This window comes from Gasterosteus aculeatus, chromosome 8 (genome assembly GCF_964276395.1).
Source record: "Gasterosteus aculeatus chromosome 8, fGasAcu3.hap1.1, whole genome shotgun sequence".
In the NCBI taxonomy this organism is placed as follows: Eukaryota; Metazoa; Chordata; class Actinopteri; order Perciformes; family Gasterosteidae; genus Gasterosteus; species Gasterosteus aculeatus.
The window spans coordinates 11,977,961-11,998,610 of NC_135695.1; the positions used below are offsets into that span (position 1 = coordinate 11,977,961).

Consider the following 20,650-nt stretch of genomic DNA (forward strand, 5'->3'; position numbering starts at 1 on the left):
ATTTTTACCGTTGAGATTGTTTTCTTTTTATTATAAAAGAGTGACCTAGTCATAGTAGTAGTAGTGACCTAGTAATATGAGCTTTTGTTCACATTACTAGGTCACTGTTCAGGAAAACATTCCTGAATAATATTACTTTTCAAGTCAATTACAAAAAAATCCCAAATAATCACTCAGAATTAAGAAGAAACGTATTTTTTAATTTGTCCCGGTTACTTTGATTGTTTATTTATTTGAATTAATAAACTATGCAAATGTGAGTGTCTTGCAAGACACACACACACAGACACACACACCTAATCTAATTGTTTCCCAATTTGAGACACATGTTGGTTCTCGATCAAATTATTTTGAAGTCCGTGGCTGTAGCCTACATATAATATGATTGAGTTGAAGAACAACAGTTGGACAATATATAGATGGATATACATATATTGTTCTTTCTATCCTACAATTAAGTAATCTTGGTTAGTTTCAATGCATCCAGTGCACAACTGTCGCTTTCTGATGTGGCTTGTTTATTCAATAATGTTTGTTTTATTGATCTATTGATTTATTACATTTTAAAATGAATTATTTAAGTGTATAACAAGTTTTAATAATCACTATATCATTATATTCATTATATTTTAGTCAAGTCAAATATTTGGATTGGTAACCCCCGACAACATTCGTCTTATAATTATATGAGAATAAAAACAAAATCAATACATCTTCCTATGAATACGTTTTGATTTATGCCAATTTATCTTCATGATATTCATCAGATTTCAAAATATTTAGTACATTTCTGTAGATAGAACAATCTGTTCGTCAAAGAATATCTTCCATATTAGGTTTTTACTTTTCAGATGGTGTGTGAAATTTGCTGTAGAGTAGCATCAAGTCATTTTCCCTGCATGTACCCATCTGATATTGGTATTGCTCACAGCTTTGCTTTCCTCTCTATCCACAGTGCCCCCATGCCATACTTTGTGGGTGTTCATCTTAGTCTGCTTGAGGTACGTTATATACGGATAAACATCATTATACTGTGCTTTTGTATCCACGCTGTTGCAAGTTGATGATTTTTTTTTTTTAACTCTGCACTGTATATACAATATTAAATTATATATTTATTTCTATATTTTGCATCAGATACACTATTAATTTCTGTGGATTTTCTTAAAAAGAACAACCAAATAATTAAGAATCATGCTGTAAATGTCTGGAGTCGATTCCTTTTTTTCTCTCTGCACACCATGATGGTCAGTTATACAATGCGGCACCTTGTTTGGTGAATTGTGCCCTTAATTTCAGTATAAAATATTTCTTTATGGTAATTTTTTGTCATCTGCAACACATTAAGTAAAAAAGTAAAAATGTTTTTTCCTCTTCTAGCTCGCTGTCTTGCTTGTGTGCATTCCTAATCAGAAGTACAAAAGACAGAGAGAGAAGAGCAGGAAAACAGTCTGAACAAAGAGCTTTTCTACTTCATTGTTAAACCCTGTGTGTTGGCTGGGAAGGGGAAGAGGGGTGTGTGTGTGGGGGGGCAGCAAACCTTTACCAGCGTTGCTGTGGTGTGTGAATGCATGTTGCAAGCACGTTCACATTTCAACTTGTGTGTCAGTGCTCGTGTGTGCGTGTGTAAATTGTGCAAATTCATATGTTGTAATGCACATATATTTGTGTGTGTGTGTGTGTGATATTTGTCTGACAGTTGCAGCAGTGGCAGTATTTATCACACTCTGCATCCGTGACAGACCCCCTCTCCGCCACTACATAATTAGTCCAGATCAGCATGTGAGCCTCCACTGCACAGGCTGTCACAAAAGTGACAATCTAGAAATTCACACACTATGCTGCCCCCCCCCTCCCCCCCCCCCCCCCCACACACACCTGCCTGCATCCTGCGCCACACTGAAATAATAGCTGAATTTGTCGCCATCAGAATGCACGCAGCACGGCACAGCATCACTGTGTTGTTGTCGATGCATGAGGTTTTGGTGCTGTGGAAAATGTTGGCGCGATCCAAATGTCTCCCCCCAGTGCCGTTCTTTATTTTGTTAGCGCGCGTGTGTGTGTGTGTGTTACAATAAAGATGTCCTAATATATTTTTTCCCTCCACGTTATATTTCATCGTTAATTGTGAACCAGTGTGGTTTTAAATGTGACCGCTGTGCGTTTTCCTTCCTGGGGCTCCGGTACAGAATACACACCTGGGCCACCCTGCACAAATGTTAACTTTATTTCACCAATTGATGGATCGACCAAACTGTATTCTCAGGTTCTTTCTTATTTGCAATACGTAAAAACATACATAAACTAAATGTAAGCTCAATAAATTGCTACAAGATGTTTGATTGTAGATAAATAATGCTTAAATTCCATTATGTAGAAACGCAAAATAATGAATCCAATTGTCAATAATATAACTAACTATAAATCTCTCTACATTGTGAGAAGGCTACAGTTGTTTCAGGTACTGTGGCAGCTTGTGCTCTGTTGCTGATAACACTGGACGTTTCCTCCCTCAGAGAGTACGCAGTGGATCGCTGGAGGACGTGGTTATTCTGAATGTGGACACAAACACCCTGGAGAGCCCCTTTGATGACCTGCACAACCTGCCCGGTGACGTGGTGAGACACACACACACACACACACACAGGCACACCTTCGGGTTTCTCTCAACCTTTATTGTCTCATTACGCATGACACACAGAAGGTTCACTTTCCCTCTTTCACATCGAGACCTGCGCCCGTGTGCACACACAAACAGAGAAACGCACACGAATGCAGAAACTTGTCAAAGTACCGCTCTGTCCCCTCCCCGCATCATTAATGACTGCAGCACTGGCTCCTCAGATTGTGGCTGTCTAAAGTAAACTCCCGTTGCGTTGTTTGACGCTTGAAGGCAAACAGCATTCCCCGACCATCAGAGGCTTGTGGGAAAATGTGCAACTCCCTTCCCTTCATCTCCATCCATTCTAATCATTATTTCACAAAGTCTTGCGTCTCTGCCTGCCCACTGGCACGTTTCTGAGAGCGAGAGAAAGGAGGAGGGGACGAGGCAGAGGAGAGAAAAGAAAAGGCAGAGATGGGTGATTTTCACTCGGGGAAGACGGTGGGAAGAACAGGGCCAATTACCCGTGTGGGCAGTGAAGCCACCTGCCAGTGCGTCGTCGCTTTAATTAACGGAGCACCGGCGCCGGTCAGGAAGCATCACCGCGATGTGTGGGCCACTTACGCACATTCCCTCGTAAAACACGCACGCGGACGCAGAGAACAACACGCTTGGTTCTCTTTCCCGTCTTTGTCTAGGGAATTTATTTGTTTAGCCGTTCTTATGGACTCGCTTTTATCCGCACGCCTAACCGTGCACACTCTCAGGTTCCGCTGCCTACCGGACTCCTGTCCTGCCCCTTAATATATAATTCAATCCGCTGCCCAACGGACTCCAGACCCTGTCACACTCCCACACTTGTGTGCTTCTCCTGATTTGGCCCAGCTAGAACAACTGCTAGAATGTGTATTAAAGCCTCCTTACAACCTGCAATGATGCACTCTTTCCCTACATTTCACAGTGTTTGCCTGCCTGCCCGCCTGCCTGCCCGCCTGGCTGCTCGAGTTTCATGACACCTGTCTGCCTTCTTGTCTCTCCCTCTCGCGGTACTTACCACCAGCCTGGACGCTTCTTGCACCCGCTGGTTGCTTCTCCTGCTGTCTGCATGTCTGGGTAGCTGCAGTGCCTTCTTCTCACTTCCTGCCTGCTTGCTTCCCTGCACCGGGGGACTTCCAGCCCGGAATTAAATTGCAAACTGAGTTTGTCATAAAAAGGAGTCAGGGCTTTTAAAAAGCGACAGAAGCAGTGAGAAAAGCCTTTGTCTTTGCCGTGTGATAAATTAAGTGGCAGACTCTGAGCCTTTTTTTGCTTTGATCCCCCACTCACCATTTTTCCTTCCTAATGACAGAACATAGCCCACATATCATGTCAAATTACACCACCTGAAACGGGAAAACCTCCCCGGCATTAATATATTTATTGCAACAAATTGTTGTTGTTTTTATTCGGATTCATTTTTTCTCCCTGTCTCCTCTCATCTTTTCCGCGGGGCCAGTAGATTAATAAGGAAGCGAGCAGGTACTAATTGAGTGGAATTCCAGGTCTCTTGTTAGTTTGCTCGTTAGCGATGAGGACACGCCACATGGCATTTGATGTTTGTGTTTACACGCTAGGAGATGTTTGAGGCATTGTTCAGTTTGTCGTGGAGGCCTGACATTTTGATTAATGCCGAGCAACTCTCTTCCTGGGCCGAGCTGCCCGTGCGTTGTTTAGAAGCTATTAAAGCGCTCATTTATTTCTCTCTAATTCTCACTGTAACTCTGGCTACTTAACACTCGGGTTTATTCAGTGTGAAAGTGAAGCTCTGAGACCACTGAAGTAGCGATTATTCTCACTTTAAAAAGCATCACTTTGCATGAAATGGATTAAAAGGTGAAAAGGTTTTTTAGTTTTTCTCAGACAAAGCCCTTTGATTTAGGTGTAAGCAAACCTTTAGAGATCCTTTTAATCATGGCAATGCAGACTGTGAGCACATGTGGACTGCGTTAAGTGGCTCGGCTGACCAGTGGCCGGGCTTTTAGCGGGTTCAGAGTTCACAGTTGTCCTGAATTAGCCGCCCTCTTTCAGACAGGACCCCTGCACCGGCTCCACTAGAGCCCGCCCCTTAATGGTCTTTCCCCGCAACTTCACACATAATATTTTAGATTTATTGACTATTAAAAATGCTACCATGCCAGTAGCGGTTCCGTTTAGGGGAAAAGGGAAAATCGGAATAACCGAGTAATTGGTAACGGGTCAAAAAAGGATGCAACAGTCTTTTGAGAATAAAGATTGACATTATTTTTAATTGGACACGTCATACTGATCATCCGTTCAGCTTTAACGGATCTTTTTGTTACGGATTCGTCTTTTTTTAATGCACGCAGTATGTTTTTGACAGTGCCTTTTTTCCCCCCCTGTAGAATGGGTTTTATTTAAAATCACTCTCAGTCTTTCCTATATTAACCAGTATGTTTGCGTTTCTTTGTATCAAAATTCATTCAAACTTCTTTGGTTGCTTTATTTGAGTCTCTGCTTTTCTGTTTTAGTTATAACGTTATTTTAGACAAACAGTGAGATATTATTATACAAGTGCATCCCCTTTGAATTTATTTTACAATGTGTATTTTTAGTTGGATTTAGCATATTTTGAGATTTTAAGTTGAACTGAAAGTTTGCATAGTTTTTACACATTAATAAGTCATATTAAGCTCTGAGACGGCTCGTGTCAGTGAAATCGATGTGTTGACATGCACACTGAAAAGAAATATTGAAAAAAAACATATTTTTTTTCCTGGAAGATCAAGGTATTTTTGTTTCTCTGTTTCACATCCACAGTTCCTCTTCCACGCCGAGATGGTGCTGATAAAGTTATAATTGGCTTTTGGTTGGTGGAGCTGTTTACTGCGCTAGTCATTAAAAGTATCCAAGAATAGCGAATTAGGAGTCTGTTAATTCTAAAAAACAAACAGTGTGTGACTGAATCCGATTTTTATTTGATCCCGGCAATTGATCTCAAACCAATGACGGGATTTTGTTTTTTTCATGTATTATTCTTTCTGTACCACATATTCAAGGTGAGGTGCTACAATGCGGCTCACATCTTTATTTTCAGATGCTCTCTATCACATCACAGCCTAATTCCTTCGATTCTCCTCCTCTCTGCCGCTCGCTACTTTGCTGACACCGTGTACCCATGCATTGCTATCCTTCATACATTTGATCATTTGTATTCCCAATCAAGGGGGAGATTTAAAGCGTACACTCCTACTTCCTGTATTTCAAGCCTGCATTTGGAGGTTTACAAATGAATGAGGGGGTTGAGGTTGTGTCTCCTGAGATCACCTGGCACACTTAATCAAACATTGCGGCTTTAATTTGGTGTTGAATTCCCCGATGCTCCCAGAAAACAACATCATCTACGGCAGAGTGCGGCAGGCAAACAAACAAACACACACACACGGGGACAACACCAAATTTTCCGGCCAGGAATGTTCATCAATGACATTCAGATTTAGTTCAGTAATAAACTTTTACTACTCACTGATTTTTTGAAATGTCCACCGAGTTTTCCCATTTTTATGTTACATACAGCCACGTGTTGTTTCAGCTCACTGGTTTCTTCCCAGTATACCGGAGCCGCCCGCGGTAAAGCCCCCCCCCGCCTCCCCACACGCTGTACTAACTAGATGTCAGTTCTAGTGCTGAAGTCCAGTTCCTCCACCTGAACCAGTCTCGCAGTCCACAACAGGCAACAGCAAGATCCAAAGGAGTCACGCCGTTGCTATTGGGTCTCGACTTTACCGACTGCAAATGTCTGAGCGCTGCTCATTGGAGACATTATTTTTTACAGGTTCTGATTGTTTTAGATGGCGCTGAACTGTGCACACACTCTCTGCAGTGTTACAGCCCCTCGTTTAATCACGCGGAGTTCGAAAGCTGCACTTCATTTTCACATCGCTCGTTCTGCCGGCGGTTCACTCTGGACGGGGAGTCAAAAAGAGAGAGCAGCATCACCCACCGCGTTAGTTTTTGAAGTGAGAGATGACATTTAGCTGTAGTTAATTATGTATGCAAAACTCAGCCGCTCAGCTGCTATAAGAGGTCAGCTTGACAAAGTAACCCCACGCCGGGGAGCGTCTCATGGCAATGAGATAGCCCTATTAAAACACACACACACACAATGTTTCTCCCCCTTCCTTTCTCTCTCTTTCTCATTTCGCTTGACTAACTTATTGTGTTGCATGTGCTAAAGAGCAGATGCACATCCTGAATGACTAAGAAATGATGTCTCGCAGCGTGCCTTAATAGTTTGGGTATTTTAGTCCGTTTATACATATTTATTTCATCACATCACTTTGCTATTATTATATATATATATTATTTTCTATCATAACAAAGACTAGGAGTTAGTGGTGTTTTGTGTTTGTTATGAGAGACTGCAGTAAAGTAACTTAAGTGATATCCCAATTATTAATCAATTTACCGCCAGACTAAAAATAGAGGTTAATAAACACAATCATTAAATACCACATATTTCTTTTAAATTGAGGGAATGGATTTCATAGATGGCAAGCTACACGCTTACTGTGCACAACTTGTGTTTGCTTGAATGAGAGTGTTTTCCAGTTCTCCTTGTGTCTTTGTTCAGATTCGAGTGTGTGTGTGTGTGTGTGTGTGTGTGTGTGTGTGTGTACGTATATGTGTGTGTACAGTTCAGACTGCAGCACATCAAAAGAAAGTGGGAGATTTTCATAACAATTTTTTTCTTTGTAGTTCTTTAATTGCGTCCCCATGGCTTTCTTTCCCTGGACAGAATCTTAAACAAAACATTCTTTTTTTGTGAGAAGAAAACCTAACTTTTTATTTTTTCATTTTTTTTTTTACAACAGACAAGTGTCAGGGTCGTTATTTAGGAGGCTTTTTCATGGTCTGGTGAACATTTTGAGGGAATTTCTAAATATACACAGAGTTTTGTGGATAACTTTTTTTCTTCTCTCTCTTACCTATTTTTACGTTTACATAATAGTAAATATATGTCAACCTCCTGCCTTATTTTTGTTTTGTGTTATTACCTGGGAGTGGAAGATGTAAAGATTTTAATTAACAACAATGACCAGGTTTCACATGCTGTGTAGTGATTATGTGAGAAAGTATTGCTTCTTCTCATGCAGAACATTTAGTTATAAAAATTAAGCTCACGTTCTCAGGTTGAGCTGAGAATGGGCAGCAGTAGTAGTCGTAGTAACAGTAGTCTTACACAGACCGCATGAGGTGTTTTTTTTTTTTTTTGGTCAAATACATAAAAAAAAAAAATGCTAACACTGCACTGTAGGTGACAACAGGCGCCACGTGTGTCCGTGTGTGTATATGCATGGGTGCACACACACACACACACACACACACACACACACACACTCACACAGATGCCTGGGGTCCCCTACAGCAGTATCATCCCATACAGTCAGGCAGGGATCATCATTGCACCTGCTAATTACCATCTCCAGCTGGAGAGTTAAATGGAGATCTGTTCTATGTCTGACCTTTGACCCCATGCTCTTTACCAGACGCATTTCAAAACTCAGTTTGGGGCTGACTGGGCTGGGTCTTAATGAGGCCCCATGTCTGCCCTCTGTGGGCTGCGCGCCTTGGATTCCCCACTTTCATCCCCGACCATCTTCCCTTGATGTAAATTGAAAAGATCACAGCTATGGGGAGAAGACCTGTACTGGAAAGGCCTCTCTGCATAGATTATGAATATCATAACTCAACAGTTTTTTTTCTCTCCACCCACTCCCGTCCCTCCTCCTGCCGCCCCTTCCCCGTACAATGCTACAGTTCTAATTGGACCCAATGGGGGACTCTCTGCCTTTGATCTCGTCACCGCCACTGTGACTTTACACTAAAAAATGTCACTGCCAAATAGGGTTATCACCTGTAGAGCCTGGCCTTCCTCTGATGCCTGTACGCATCTCGTTAGCTTCGCTCAGACTGTAGGAGTTAATTAGTTTGACAGAGCCATTACCGTGGAGGCATACCTGATGATTGCGGTATAGGCGCCATGTTCAATATCCAATTACTAAACACACATTTTTTTTTGTTGGCGTCTGATATGTGAAGAAGAACCCCACGGACTGCGCGCCGTCTTTCTGTTGCAAAATACGGTCGTCATGCGCTTCCACAAAATATCACGTGTGACAATTTGATTAATTACCGCACGTGAGAGAAGAAGAAGAAGAAAATATTCCGCATCATGCCTCTTCTTACTCGGGAAGAAATGTGAAACTTTTATCGCTTTATCATTAATTTTCTCTCTCTGGGTAACACAACACAAGTGATTGTGTCCCCACCTCATTAAAAAGTGTTTGCCAGTGCAGCGCTCTCACCCGTTCAAAGCTGCTGCACGGAACTCTGTGTGCAGAGTAAACTCCGCCGCTATCCCGTCTTCTCTGACAGTCTTTGGGGTATGCCTCCCCCACTTAGACTGACATTGTGTTCGCTTTGATTCCCCCCCCCCACCACCCTCACCCTCTGCCCCCCCCCCCCCCCAAAAAAAGACAGTTTAATGATTTGCGAGGATGGAAAAAAAAAATGAATCGGTGAAAACTCACATTAACATGAAATATTAATTCCAAAAAACGGCTTTACATAAACATAAAAGCATTTAGCACAATGAGCGAATATGGAGATGACACTTGTTAATTTAACCGTGATAAACTTCCTGTTTGATGCCCGGGAGCATTTGCGATGGCAGCGCGGGGACGTTGTGGAGAGTGAGAAAGCTCCGGGGAGAAGAATTCACGCTGTTCGTTTTGTCTTTGTCCCAGTTTAAGACTGCCACTCTTTCCGTCTCGCTTTCTCTCCTTCTCTGTTTCTTTCCGCCAGTCCTCCGTGCGAGCTGTGCGAACACTCCGCTTCTCCTCCCAGAGGTTTTCCAGATGACACTTCTGCCCACCTGTGATTGAAGTAGACTTGATCAAAATTGTATCACATTACAAAAGAGACGAGGGTCATTTAATGGTTGACACAACCTGACATTTTCCCTTCGCTTTAATCTCTTCATTTCCGTCCTGCCCACAAACGCTGCTACATTACAGCTGAGGATATTGATGCATATGTAAATGCTGCTTCACAGCGGTGGACTGTTGGACGGGCCCGAGTGTTAACACATGAATATAACACAAACAATGTGAAAAGGAACCAGCAGAGCACACACAATGTGGCACTGTTTAAAGCGGGTATTAAACTGACTGGTGAAATATGCAGCTTGTTGTTAAATCTAATGGGCCTTCTGATAAGAAATCCTTGTTGTTTCACGCACACTTTTATCAGCTTTCTCGCCCCACATTCAGACCGCAGAGCGTTGATGTCTAAGATGGAACATTGTTACCTGGAGCGCTTTGGCTTCATCAGCCCTCTTTTAGGGCCCTTGAGCAAAACACCAAAGCCTAACCAGCCTCAGGCAAAGAACTGTGTAGGAGACATCCGAGTTCACTATACAAGGATCGTGCATTGAAAGCATTTTTATCTTCTGACATGATGCCATGCAGAATATAATAAACTATATAATAAAGCAAAGTCATCCAGACTTTGCTTTATTATATAGACCGTGTTGAATTGTTCTTTTTTTGGCCACTTACTGGAGTTGAAGGTTAAATCGTTTTATTTTTTTCTTCTCCTCTAACACCCTGATCGGAGCCCGTAGCTCTGCTGACAGCGCACGCCGCACCGAGGTACAGTAATCTGGACCTCCTGTGCGACCCAATCAAACGTTGTGCCTTTGTGCTCGGCTGGCGCGGCCCACACAGAGAGCAGCAGTCCCTCGCTGTCTGCCTCCTCCTCGCTCTGCCGCGGCACAGTCGTACCGTTGAGCAGGTGAGCAGAGCCTCTTGACAACTTCTTTCCAAGACTCCCCGGGGCCCGGTGGTGGCCAGGGGGGAATCTTTTGTCATCCTTAAAACAAGCTCGGGCCTGCTGCTCTTCCACTCTCTCTCTCTCGCCTGGAGTCCTGGAGACAGAGCCAGGAGAGGGGAGAAATAATTGAAGACATTTTATGTCAAGGGCCCCTTTCTGGAGAGACTTCAGGAGAACAGGGGTGGGAGGGGGGAGGTGGGGGAGTGGAAGGAAAGAGTGGACGAGAAAGAAATGGAGGGAGAAGCGAGGAAGCGGAGGAGGAGCGTGGGGGTTGGCGGCGTGGAAAGAGAGGGTGAGAGTGGAAGGGCACGAGACGCGAGTTTCCATTTCCTCTCGCCCCCCCCCCCCCCCCCCCCCGTCCTCTGCTCAATTAGCAAAGCAGCAGGTGCTCCCAGCAGCACAACAGATAAGCTAGCGAAGGCTGAAGCTTTTCTTTCTTTCTTTCTTATTTTGAGATGACCTGCAAATGTGACACTTCACACCCAGAATGGGCGAGCTGTTTCCTCCACCAATTTCAGAGGTGATAATTTAACTTTTACCCCTCCGTCTCTTTCTCGCTTCCCCTCACTTCCTCTCTCTCTCTCTCTCTCTCTCCCATTCTGCCCCTTTGTGCTTTCTACCAGGTGTCCCTCCTGAAGAGCAGGCTGAAGAAGCAGTCAACGGCAACAGGAAGTGGCGTGGCGAGGGCCTTCCTGAGGGTGCAGGCCGCGCTGTTCGGATCGTACCGCGATGCCCTCAGATATAAACCCGTAAGGACCCACAGTCGTCTGTCTCCAGTTCCCTTCTTGAATAGCTTTCTAGAGTCTGACTTTTTCAAATCATGTTAGAACGTTTACTTGTGTACGAAGTGCTCATGGACACCTGAAGGAACCTCATTTCAACAAGGAGACTCATTTAATAGTAAAACAATAATTTATTACACACGCACCAAATATGAATTGTGCAAAGTCTCTGGCGATTGGACTCCATCATGAAGTACTCACCTCAGTATCACTGAAGGGATACTGAGGTCCAATAGGCCTAATCCCCCTGGAGTCCAGACACCGGTGAAAGGATTAGCAGCAACCTGATGACGAACCAGGAACAACGGCGATGCTGAGTGGAGGTGACGGGGGTGGAGGAGGGTCGCATCAGCTACACGCTGAAATGACAGCTGACAGCCAACAGAGAGGAGAACACTTTTAAAAGTTTGACAGCAACGATGCGTTTGACTCCAGGAATCTGAGTGGTTACTAAAATGTGCCCGCCCCCAATCAGCTGTCTGTAATTACAAGGGAGTCAGGCTGATTGTCTTCCTGACTGAACTTGCGCTTAAGCTACATTACCCAAATTAGAAGAAATATATAAATATAGAGCCATACAGAGTTTGGGTCTTAGTAATACAGAGGATGTAAATGGAATTTACTTTACTACATGGTACACTTATTATAGACCATATCTTGGCAGTACTGGAAGTACCTTAACAAAATCCCATTAACATATTTTTTTACTGAGCGGACAGGATCTAAGAGACAGATGTCTGAAAAGCTAAAGTCTCACACTAACTGCATCTCAGGGTAACTGACAATCAGCGTTGTCTTTTTATACTTTGGCTAAAGTAAAAATCTGTTTTCATCTCGTAAACAAACATATTCACAACTGCGAGTGTTCCACAGTGATTGTGCTCTGTTGGGTTGGATTTTAAAACATTTTCAGTCACATGCACAATTAAATATTCACAGACGAGAGTCTGCTCGTCCGGCAGGCAGGAGCGCAGGCAGTGTGGGGGAGTTGAGTCAGATTGCACCGGTTGGGGTGGACTGGGGCAGTTTTGACTGGAGGTAAAAGGTGTGTTTTTCAGTCGAAGGTGGGCCTGTCTGAAGCAGTGAAATGTCAGAGGAGCTGAAAAGAGTCAGGACGTTCCCTTTGAAGAGCCCTTTTAGCCACCTTTGGTGTTTCACTCTCCTTTTCTAAGCCCCCCACCACCCCCCCCCCCCCCCCCCTCTAACATTTCTTTCTTTCTGGATCTTTTCTGCTTATCAAGTCTTGAGTCAGAGCAGAGCAAAGTACAGCATGTCCTGTTTGTCAAATAGCGAAGCCTTTGTTCCTTTGGCTTTGAGATTAATTGGACTTTGTGGACTCCCGGAGTCAAGATGCTACATTATTGATGCTGTCTCTCTTTTTGCTGTATACGGACAGTATATGAACACGCCGCCTCCCCTCTGACACGAGTGCTGAGACCCGGTGTGTGTGTGCGTGCGCGCGCGCGCGCGTGTGTGTGTGTGTTTGTGTCAATGTGTGAGCACAACGTGCAGTCATTTCTCAGTTCACTCGCGCTCTAAATCTGTTTTGTTAACATGCATTCACACACGTAAACATGTACAAACTGCACACTTGCTGGCATGAAGCTACTGATGATACTCCCCGGGTTCAGATATTTGTGGAATATTGCTCAGCTCGCGATTGTTCTCAGCCGTGGAAAAAAAAAAAAACAACAACTCCGCAGACAGAGCTGAGGCGAGCGTTGCGGTTCACAGGCCCATATGCCTCGACAGACGGACGGGTGTGGATGTTGGGGTTGGTATCTCGCTGAGTCGTAAATGAAACAATGCTGGAAAACGATAACGAGTTGAAAAGCAGTCAGTTGATTAGACAACCATTTCTGAGGTCATCACGTTGATTCTCGGCCGCGTGCTTCTCGTCTACGCAGAGCGGCACGCACGCGTCGGGCTGAAAGAACCTGAAACGCCGCTGATGGAGCCGAGTCGGGTGGCTGGCGCTGTGCGTATTCCGTTGGCGAGCGCTCTGTACTATGTAGGCACAGAATTAGCCGACGTGCTGCTCAGATGGGCATGTAATCAGTTCACGTTATCCAACCAGGTGTGAAAACCCCGATAAGGAGGTCGGGGTGCCATCACATGTTTAAAAGCTGTTTCTTGCACAGAGCATGCTTGCATGTAGAAGATATCTTCATGCGTATGCATACGTCCACATACAGCGGGAGTCCTGCACAAGAACATGCAGGTTTGTGTGACAAAATCTACAGTAAACCCGGACACACAGGGATTCATTAGCGTCCACCGTTAAACTCTATCACAGTAAGTGGTATTGTCATTCTCACAGGTTGCCTGAAAGCACACTGCGACTTCTTCTCCCCTTGAACATCTGAACATCCGCCCACTCGCGCTGGCACTTTGAACTCGTCTGCTTCCTGCAGGATGAGTTTCTTGTTTATAGAATGGGTTTTTATCTAATGCTTAACCTAATAACGTGCATTGATTTCTGGTGGATGTCCAACCTCAAACTTAGATAAACTTGTAGCTGTCTTCACAGATTGTACTTTCCAAGGCCAAATCATATTTAAAAAGAAAATCATATGTTCATATTCATTTTTTTCTGATCAATTCTGCTAGACGATGATTTGTATGCGTCCTCATATTAAGCACAGTCCAGTTTACAACCAAAAACCTAATGATAATGTCAGCAACTCTTATGGAGCGTAGAGCTTTATTTTGTTAAGCAGGAGAACAGAGATACATGTAAAAGAGACAACAAACTTGCATCTGGTAAAGGACTTAAAGAGCTCCTCACTTGTCATAGGTCGTACATGATGCTCCTCCAGAAACTTACCCAGCTGCCCACATTCTTGAGATCACTTTTTAGAACAGTTAAAATCACCTGGTGAACGGCCCTCTCTTTTGATTCTCTAGGTTAACTGCATTGGCTATATATATATTTACAATTAGAAGTTGTCATAATTGTTATTGTGGTGACCCTCTAAAAACAGGTCAACTTGATATGTCTCTTTCTGTGGTGCCTGTGTGCACCAATGGATGTTGTTGGATAATGACGTGTGCACAGACGCAGTGGTGAGTTTCTTTTCAGTAGCAATTAGCAGTTAGTCCCGCCATGCTATTGAGTTTTGTTAGCTGCAGAATGGTCGGAGGCTGATTAAACTACTACAAGATACTTTCAACTCCGCTTTATGAGAGAATAAGCCTGGAAAACTTTTAGTGATGTAAGTGGAGCAGTATTTCTGTGATGTAATTTGGGCCACTGGTATCATCCGCCCATCCTCAGAAATGTAGTTAGTCTCTGGTGTTGTTAAGTTGTTTTTATGTGCCACACTGAGCTCGTAGCCCAGAACAGACAAAGTGCATTGTTTTACGCTGGAAGAATTTAGAGCATCATTGAAATATGTGAGAATTATGTTAATTATGAAAAGAAAAGATGAATTGGAAATGACTGTAGGGCTGCTTGTGATTGGCCCGCAGCAGTTCTGTTGTCATCCTCCGTGTCTATAGCTCACAGGCCAACACACATGATGTAACAAATAGTAATAATGTGATGATGTGTTAATGTGGACTACTGGAGAGTTTACTGGGACCCGGTCTTCTGGGTCTTCTTTTCAAGGCGACCTGTTTTAAAAGGACTGAGGGTTTTTTCTGTAAATACTATTCTCATCTTTCTTGATCCTTTCTTTTTCTTTCCTGTCCCTCGGTTTTGACTTTTTGGTTACTACACTGCTTTTTACGGTGCACAATGACAACAGAAACTAGAAAATGCATTTCCTGCTGAAAATGCGTTGGAATGCAAAAAGCTGAAAGCTGAAATGAATATTTAAAAAAAGCTGAAAATACAGAAAGTTGAAGGGAATTTGAATATATCTGAAATTACAGATATTAGAAAAGCTGAAATGAATTTGAAATTGCTGAAAATACAGAAATGGGAGAAGCTGAAAGGATTTAATAGATTTGCTGAAAGAGCAGAAATGAAAACAGCTGAAATAAATGTGAAATATTGCAAAGCAAAGCAGAAGTTGCAGGAGCTTAAATTAATTTAAAACAGTACAGAAATAACAAAAGCTGAGATGAATAAAAAGAGGTTTAAAATTGTTTGTAGTAATATTAGTAGTAGTAGTAGTTATAGTTGTAATTGTGGTATTAGTAGTACTAGCAGAAGTTGGTTTAGTATCAATAGCAGTAGAAACCGCTGGAACACTATTAGCCATAGTAGTATTTGTAATAACATTAGTAGTAGTTGTAGTATTAATAGCAGTAGAAATACTAGTAGTATGGTAGTAGAAGTATCAGTTGTAGTACTAGAAGTACGAGTAATATTCGTAGTGGGAGACAGAATGTTTGTTATTCACACTTAAAAGTTTTTTATTAATAGGCCTCATCACAGACAATACAGTAAAAATTCCCTCCATGGGGCTTTTATTTTGAAATTATTGGATTGGGTGGGGTGGGGGGTGTAGATAGAGGGAGGGAGGGTGAGAGGGTGAGGAAGGGAATGGTGGTGAGGAAGAGATAGAGAGGGAGAGAGAGAGGAGGAGAATTAGACAGACTGACTGACTGACTGAGAGTGATTAACAGTGAGAAGAGGTCAGGGTGGAGGGGGGAGGGGGGCTAGTGTCTTTATCATATTGGTCTGTTGACAGAAAGCATAGCTGCGTCATGTGACTCCACTGATCAGGCCATTGAAGCAGCTGTGAGTCACAGACAGATCCTGCAGCGTGTGAGTGCTCGTAACCACGACAACGACGCACCTGTGCGGCTGCAAAAGGGCAGACACAGGACAGCGAGTTACACAGAATCCACACCTCAAACAAATGAGAACCAGCGCAAAACTATAACAGCTATCTAAAAAATACGGCGTTTGTATGAGACCCAAGACTCTACCGAACGCGTGGATGTGTTTTTATGTCTGTCCGGTAATAAATACGGCTCCTATGGCCGTTGACAAAACGTGTACCTTGTGGATTTTTGTGAGAAATATGTCGGCAGATTTGTATTGGAGCCTATGGGGCTTTTGGCAGAGGTTGTGTCACTCAAACACTCCTTGCGCCAAAACTAAAAAACTCTGGGATTCCATGAACACATTAATCCAATCAGCACAACCATACCCTCATTAATCTGAAGAAATGAAGCCTCTAGAGTGTATACTTTGGCTGCAAGGACAGAAGTTCCATATTTTTTTAACCAGATTCCTGCGATGCCCCACACTCTAGCCGTCGAGCTCTCCACTCTAGCAGACGCAATACACACTCATGTAAAAGTCAGAAACGGAGCGAAGAACTAGTGAAACATAATCAGTGATTATGAAAAAAGTACAATAGATATCAAGAAGCAGTTTTTTTCATAAAATAGTTGAGACCTGTGTCAACATTTCAAAGTTGAAATGGTGTCTGTAGCTGAAAGATTGGCGAAGCTGAAGAATCTGAAAGTTGAAGAAGTTTAAGAGGATTTGAAAAACGATCTCCATTGGAAAACCATGTTAAAATATTAATGATTATAGATTTATATAAATTCAAGCTTAAGAGCTAAAAAGCTGAAAAGTCATAGCACCCCTCTCCTGAAGGAGCTGAATAATTTTATATTTGAATGGTTTTAATAGCTGAAAGTGTGAAGGAGTTGAAAGGCGGCGCGGAAGAAATAGAAGAAACATAATAAGTCGGAATAAAGATTCGAAGAACAATACTTGGAATGCATCTCAATGCATTCCAACAATGATGCAATCTTCTTAGTGCTATAAATCATATTTTATTATGACTAAATTGCTTAGTTTAGACCCTCTGCTTTTCCAGGCACCCCACACATCTGCCTTTGTTTCCTGTGGCTCAAGTACACACAGAGATAAACACATAGGAACAAAGAACAGTGAGCCAAAATGAATAATTTGTCGTCATTTTTGGCCAATAATGTCTCTGTGGACTTTTCAGGGGGAGCCAATCACTTTCTGCGAGGAGAGCTTTGTGAACAATCGATCGAGCACCATGAGGAACTTCCTGTCGATGGCTGTTAACCTGCAGCTCTTCAAACAGGTACCAACCGGCCTGTGTGTGTGTGTGTGTGTGTGTGTGTGTGTGTGTGTGTGTGTGTGTGTGTGTGTGTTGCCATTCTATTCATGAAACCGAAAACCACCTGAACACAGAATATATGAACATTTACATTATATTTACCTTAATGCATTAATACAGAACTAGATGGAAACATTGACTCTTATCTCGTGAGCAGCAGACAAACTAATATACAAATATGAGTGACTGCTGATATGGAAGGCTACTCTGTCCTCTCCCATCAATGTTTGAGCTGTTTTGTTTTTGAACAGATGCTCTTATTTAGAAGGATAAAAGTATTTTTTTTTCTAGTTGTCTCCACTTGTCTGCCAAGCTGTCAACTAGGCAGAGTTAGCATTCAGTATCTTGATAGATCAGTTGTTCAGAGTGAGGAGGAGAGGGGCCTGGGATCAGAGATTATTAGGTTATTGACCCCTAGAAACTGACTGTGGTTCTCTCTCAAAACACTTTAGTATTTCTGTCTCCCCGTTCTCTCAAATTTCCCAGTATACAAATAATACTCTTGATAAGTCAGGCCTGTTCTGTGTATTTCACTGGACAAGCCATATCACGGTTGTATTTTTGTCTTTGACACGTGTGCACATGCCTGTAAAATTCCTCCCAACAAATGTGGTCCGAATTTGAACTTTGGCCCTAGAAAATGTAAAATTCACCGCAAGTAAATACTACACGGTGTGTTAATGTTTGTGTTCATGTACAATGTAGGTAGAGGGCGTGTTTGTGAGCAGGTATCCTTTTTTCATGTGTGGTTAAATGGTTTTCCAGCACAAATCCCTTAAGCAACAGTAAACTGGCCCAGCCAGAGCCGATCTGGCTCCGGAGGAAAATATCCTCTCAACCCTTGAATTTTGCTTTTGTGCTCCTTGACCCGTGATAGTAGTGTGATTTACCCCTGAGAGTGAGCACAGCGGTCCTCAATCAGCCTTTTGTTTCTCCGGACACTCGGCACCGTCTATAATTTTCCCAGGCAGAGCCGATAGCGAGGCGAAAGTTAAAAGCATCCTCCCGGGCCGGCTCCTGCCTCCGCGGTAGCATTGGGAAACAGGCCCTTATCTCCTCCTCCTCTCTAGCTCGGTGGATTGGGGAGGAGCAGGGGGGGTGGGGGCTTATCTCCTCCACTCCTCTTTCGACTAAAGGGAGAGAGGCCAGCGGTCCGCCCGGGCTCCGCTCTGGCCATGACCCACATCCGCTCTGAAACACGCAAACAATGCTGGACTCGCATGGCCACACACATGCACACATTCGTTTTTAGATATAGAAGTACGCACTTATTGACCGGAAGTTTTGATTTGTTTTTTTCCCTTTCCTCCTGCTCCTTGTTTTGTTATTGTTTGATTTCATACCAATGTGTTTCTTTGCATCTAAATTCCAATATATAATCCTCATAGTATCCTGTTATCCTGTCAGTATATTGCACAATATTTATAGACCTAAAGCCAATACTAGTCTTATTTAGTAGGTCATGCAATTAAACATTAACAGCATTTGGCCACACACTTTATCAAATTGTCATTTATATATATATATATATATATATATATATATATATATATATATATATATATATATATATATATATATATATTTTAATCTATTAAACAAGAGATTCAAACTCTAAAAGGTTGAAAGGCTATTAACACAAAAGGAGCAAGGATTGACGTTTTTTATTAAAAGTTTAGTTTGGTTAATTATTTATTTTGAAGCAAATATCTGCACTGGTTGACTAGACTGAAACAACAGTTCTTACACATTATATATTTAATTCGATATATCTTCTAATCAGCAGCACACTGTGGCATTTGTCCCTGTTGCCTGTACTCCAATAATGAGCCAAATTCAAACCATATTATTTGAATTGGTAGACCACAACACACACTACACACACTGCACAGCTACACGCGTGTGTGAAGCACACACGCATAATGTCGAGGTGTTACCTGAGTTTGAGGTGTTACCATTTCAGCAGGAAATTGGTTTTCTACAGGTGATTTTGTTTTTATTCCTTGTAAAGCGGTTATTTTGCTTCAGAAGTATTTTCAGCTTTATAGATGGAACAGCATGACGTTTTTTATGCAGATTCAGTGATACAGCGGTAAGACTTTTGGAGCTGAATGGCTGAATAGACAGAGAGGCTATTGTGCTGTCATATGTCATTAGGGCCATCAGTTACCTCAATAGCCATATTAAAATGTATTATTGTAAGATGTTGGATGAGAAAACCTTTTATGGATTACAATATAAATATCAAGTGCATTTAAGTTGTGTGCTTATGGAACAAGAAGCAGAAACAACACTCATTTTATCTTTGTCCTCTATGACACGTAGACAGTTAAAACCGACTGTTAAAATATATGTATGCACGCACACACCTCTTAAAATGTCACGGTTTCACCTTCCAACACACTTCTGTTCTGTTCCTGTTTCCTGGGCTGCAGGTCCACAAGCCCATCTCTGTTCAGAACAGAACAAGTGGGAGAAGTCTTCTAAAAGAATGCGGGGGAAAGCCTGTCGTCGTTAAGCTGCTTCCTATCACCCATTCCCAGCTCCTACACACTCGTGTGCAGGCAGTGATAAAATGAAGTCTCTTCCTCTTATTGACAAAGCGAAGCCATACACCGTTTTATTGAGCGTGTGGGGAGACTTGTAGTGTGATAATTTACTACCAGGTGCCTCTGTAGACAATGTGGCTCCCATCAATCAATAATCATCCATCATTCTCCGCGTGTATGAATACTGTAGCCGAGCCATTTATCGAAAGGAGGAAGGTGGGTCCTTGTGAAACCATATGATCTGATTTTAAAATCTGACCATGTAGTTGCTCCGACCACTTAGTGTCACAGTAAGATGGAAGACCACGTTTTAAAATGAACCCTACGGTGGATAAAAGGGGCTGTACATGTCCAAGTAAGGGCTTTAGAAATGCACCAGTGCTAATGGCTGCTCGATGCTGGCTCCAAAAACAGGTTACTGTAACAAATGGGTAGTTGTGACTACATTCTGAAAGTAAACAAAAGGGCTAGGCCAGGGCAGTGCAACAAATCAAGTTTATAGAGGAACTAGATGGTGCAATATCTGTTCAATGCAAAATGTGTGTCAAAAAACGTAGTATATAGTATTACGAATCTGTATCGCAGCTGCAATATCACGCCCCAAAATGATCACATTTAGATTATTATTCAAAATGTTTCCGCGCATTAGTATCCAACCTTCAAACCTGATTGACATGATTCCCGCTACATCCCTTTCTATCCACAGTTTATGGGTTTAAAAAAAAAAATTGCATTTTCTTCACGCTATCTGTTGATGAAACCCCG

The 20,650-nt window shown here is 42.6% G+C and overlaps 1 protein-coding gene across 5 annotated transcripts in view; it reads left to right on the top strand.

The window, feature by feature from the left end:
- dennd1b (DENN/MADD domain containing 1B) overlaps positions 1-20,650 on the top strand; it is a 94,333-nt gene that overhangs the window by 54,684 nt on the left and 18,999 nt on the right. For all 5 annotated transcript variants that reach the window (XM_040184892.2, XM_040184890.2, XM_078108205.1 and 2 more), the window contains 4 exons: positions 956-1,001; positions 2,517-2,618; positions 11,119-11,244; positions 17,199-17,300. In XM_040184892.2, coding sequence (XP_040040826.2) covers positions 956-1,001; positions 2,517-2,618; positions 11,119-11,244; positions 17,199-17,300 — 376 coding nt within the window. The remainder of the gene's footprint in view (positions 1-955; positions 1,002-2,516; positions 2,619-11,118; positions 11,245-17,198; positions 17,301-20,650) is intronic.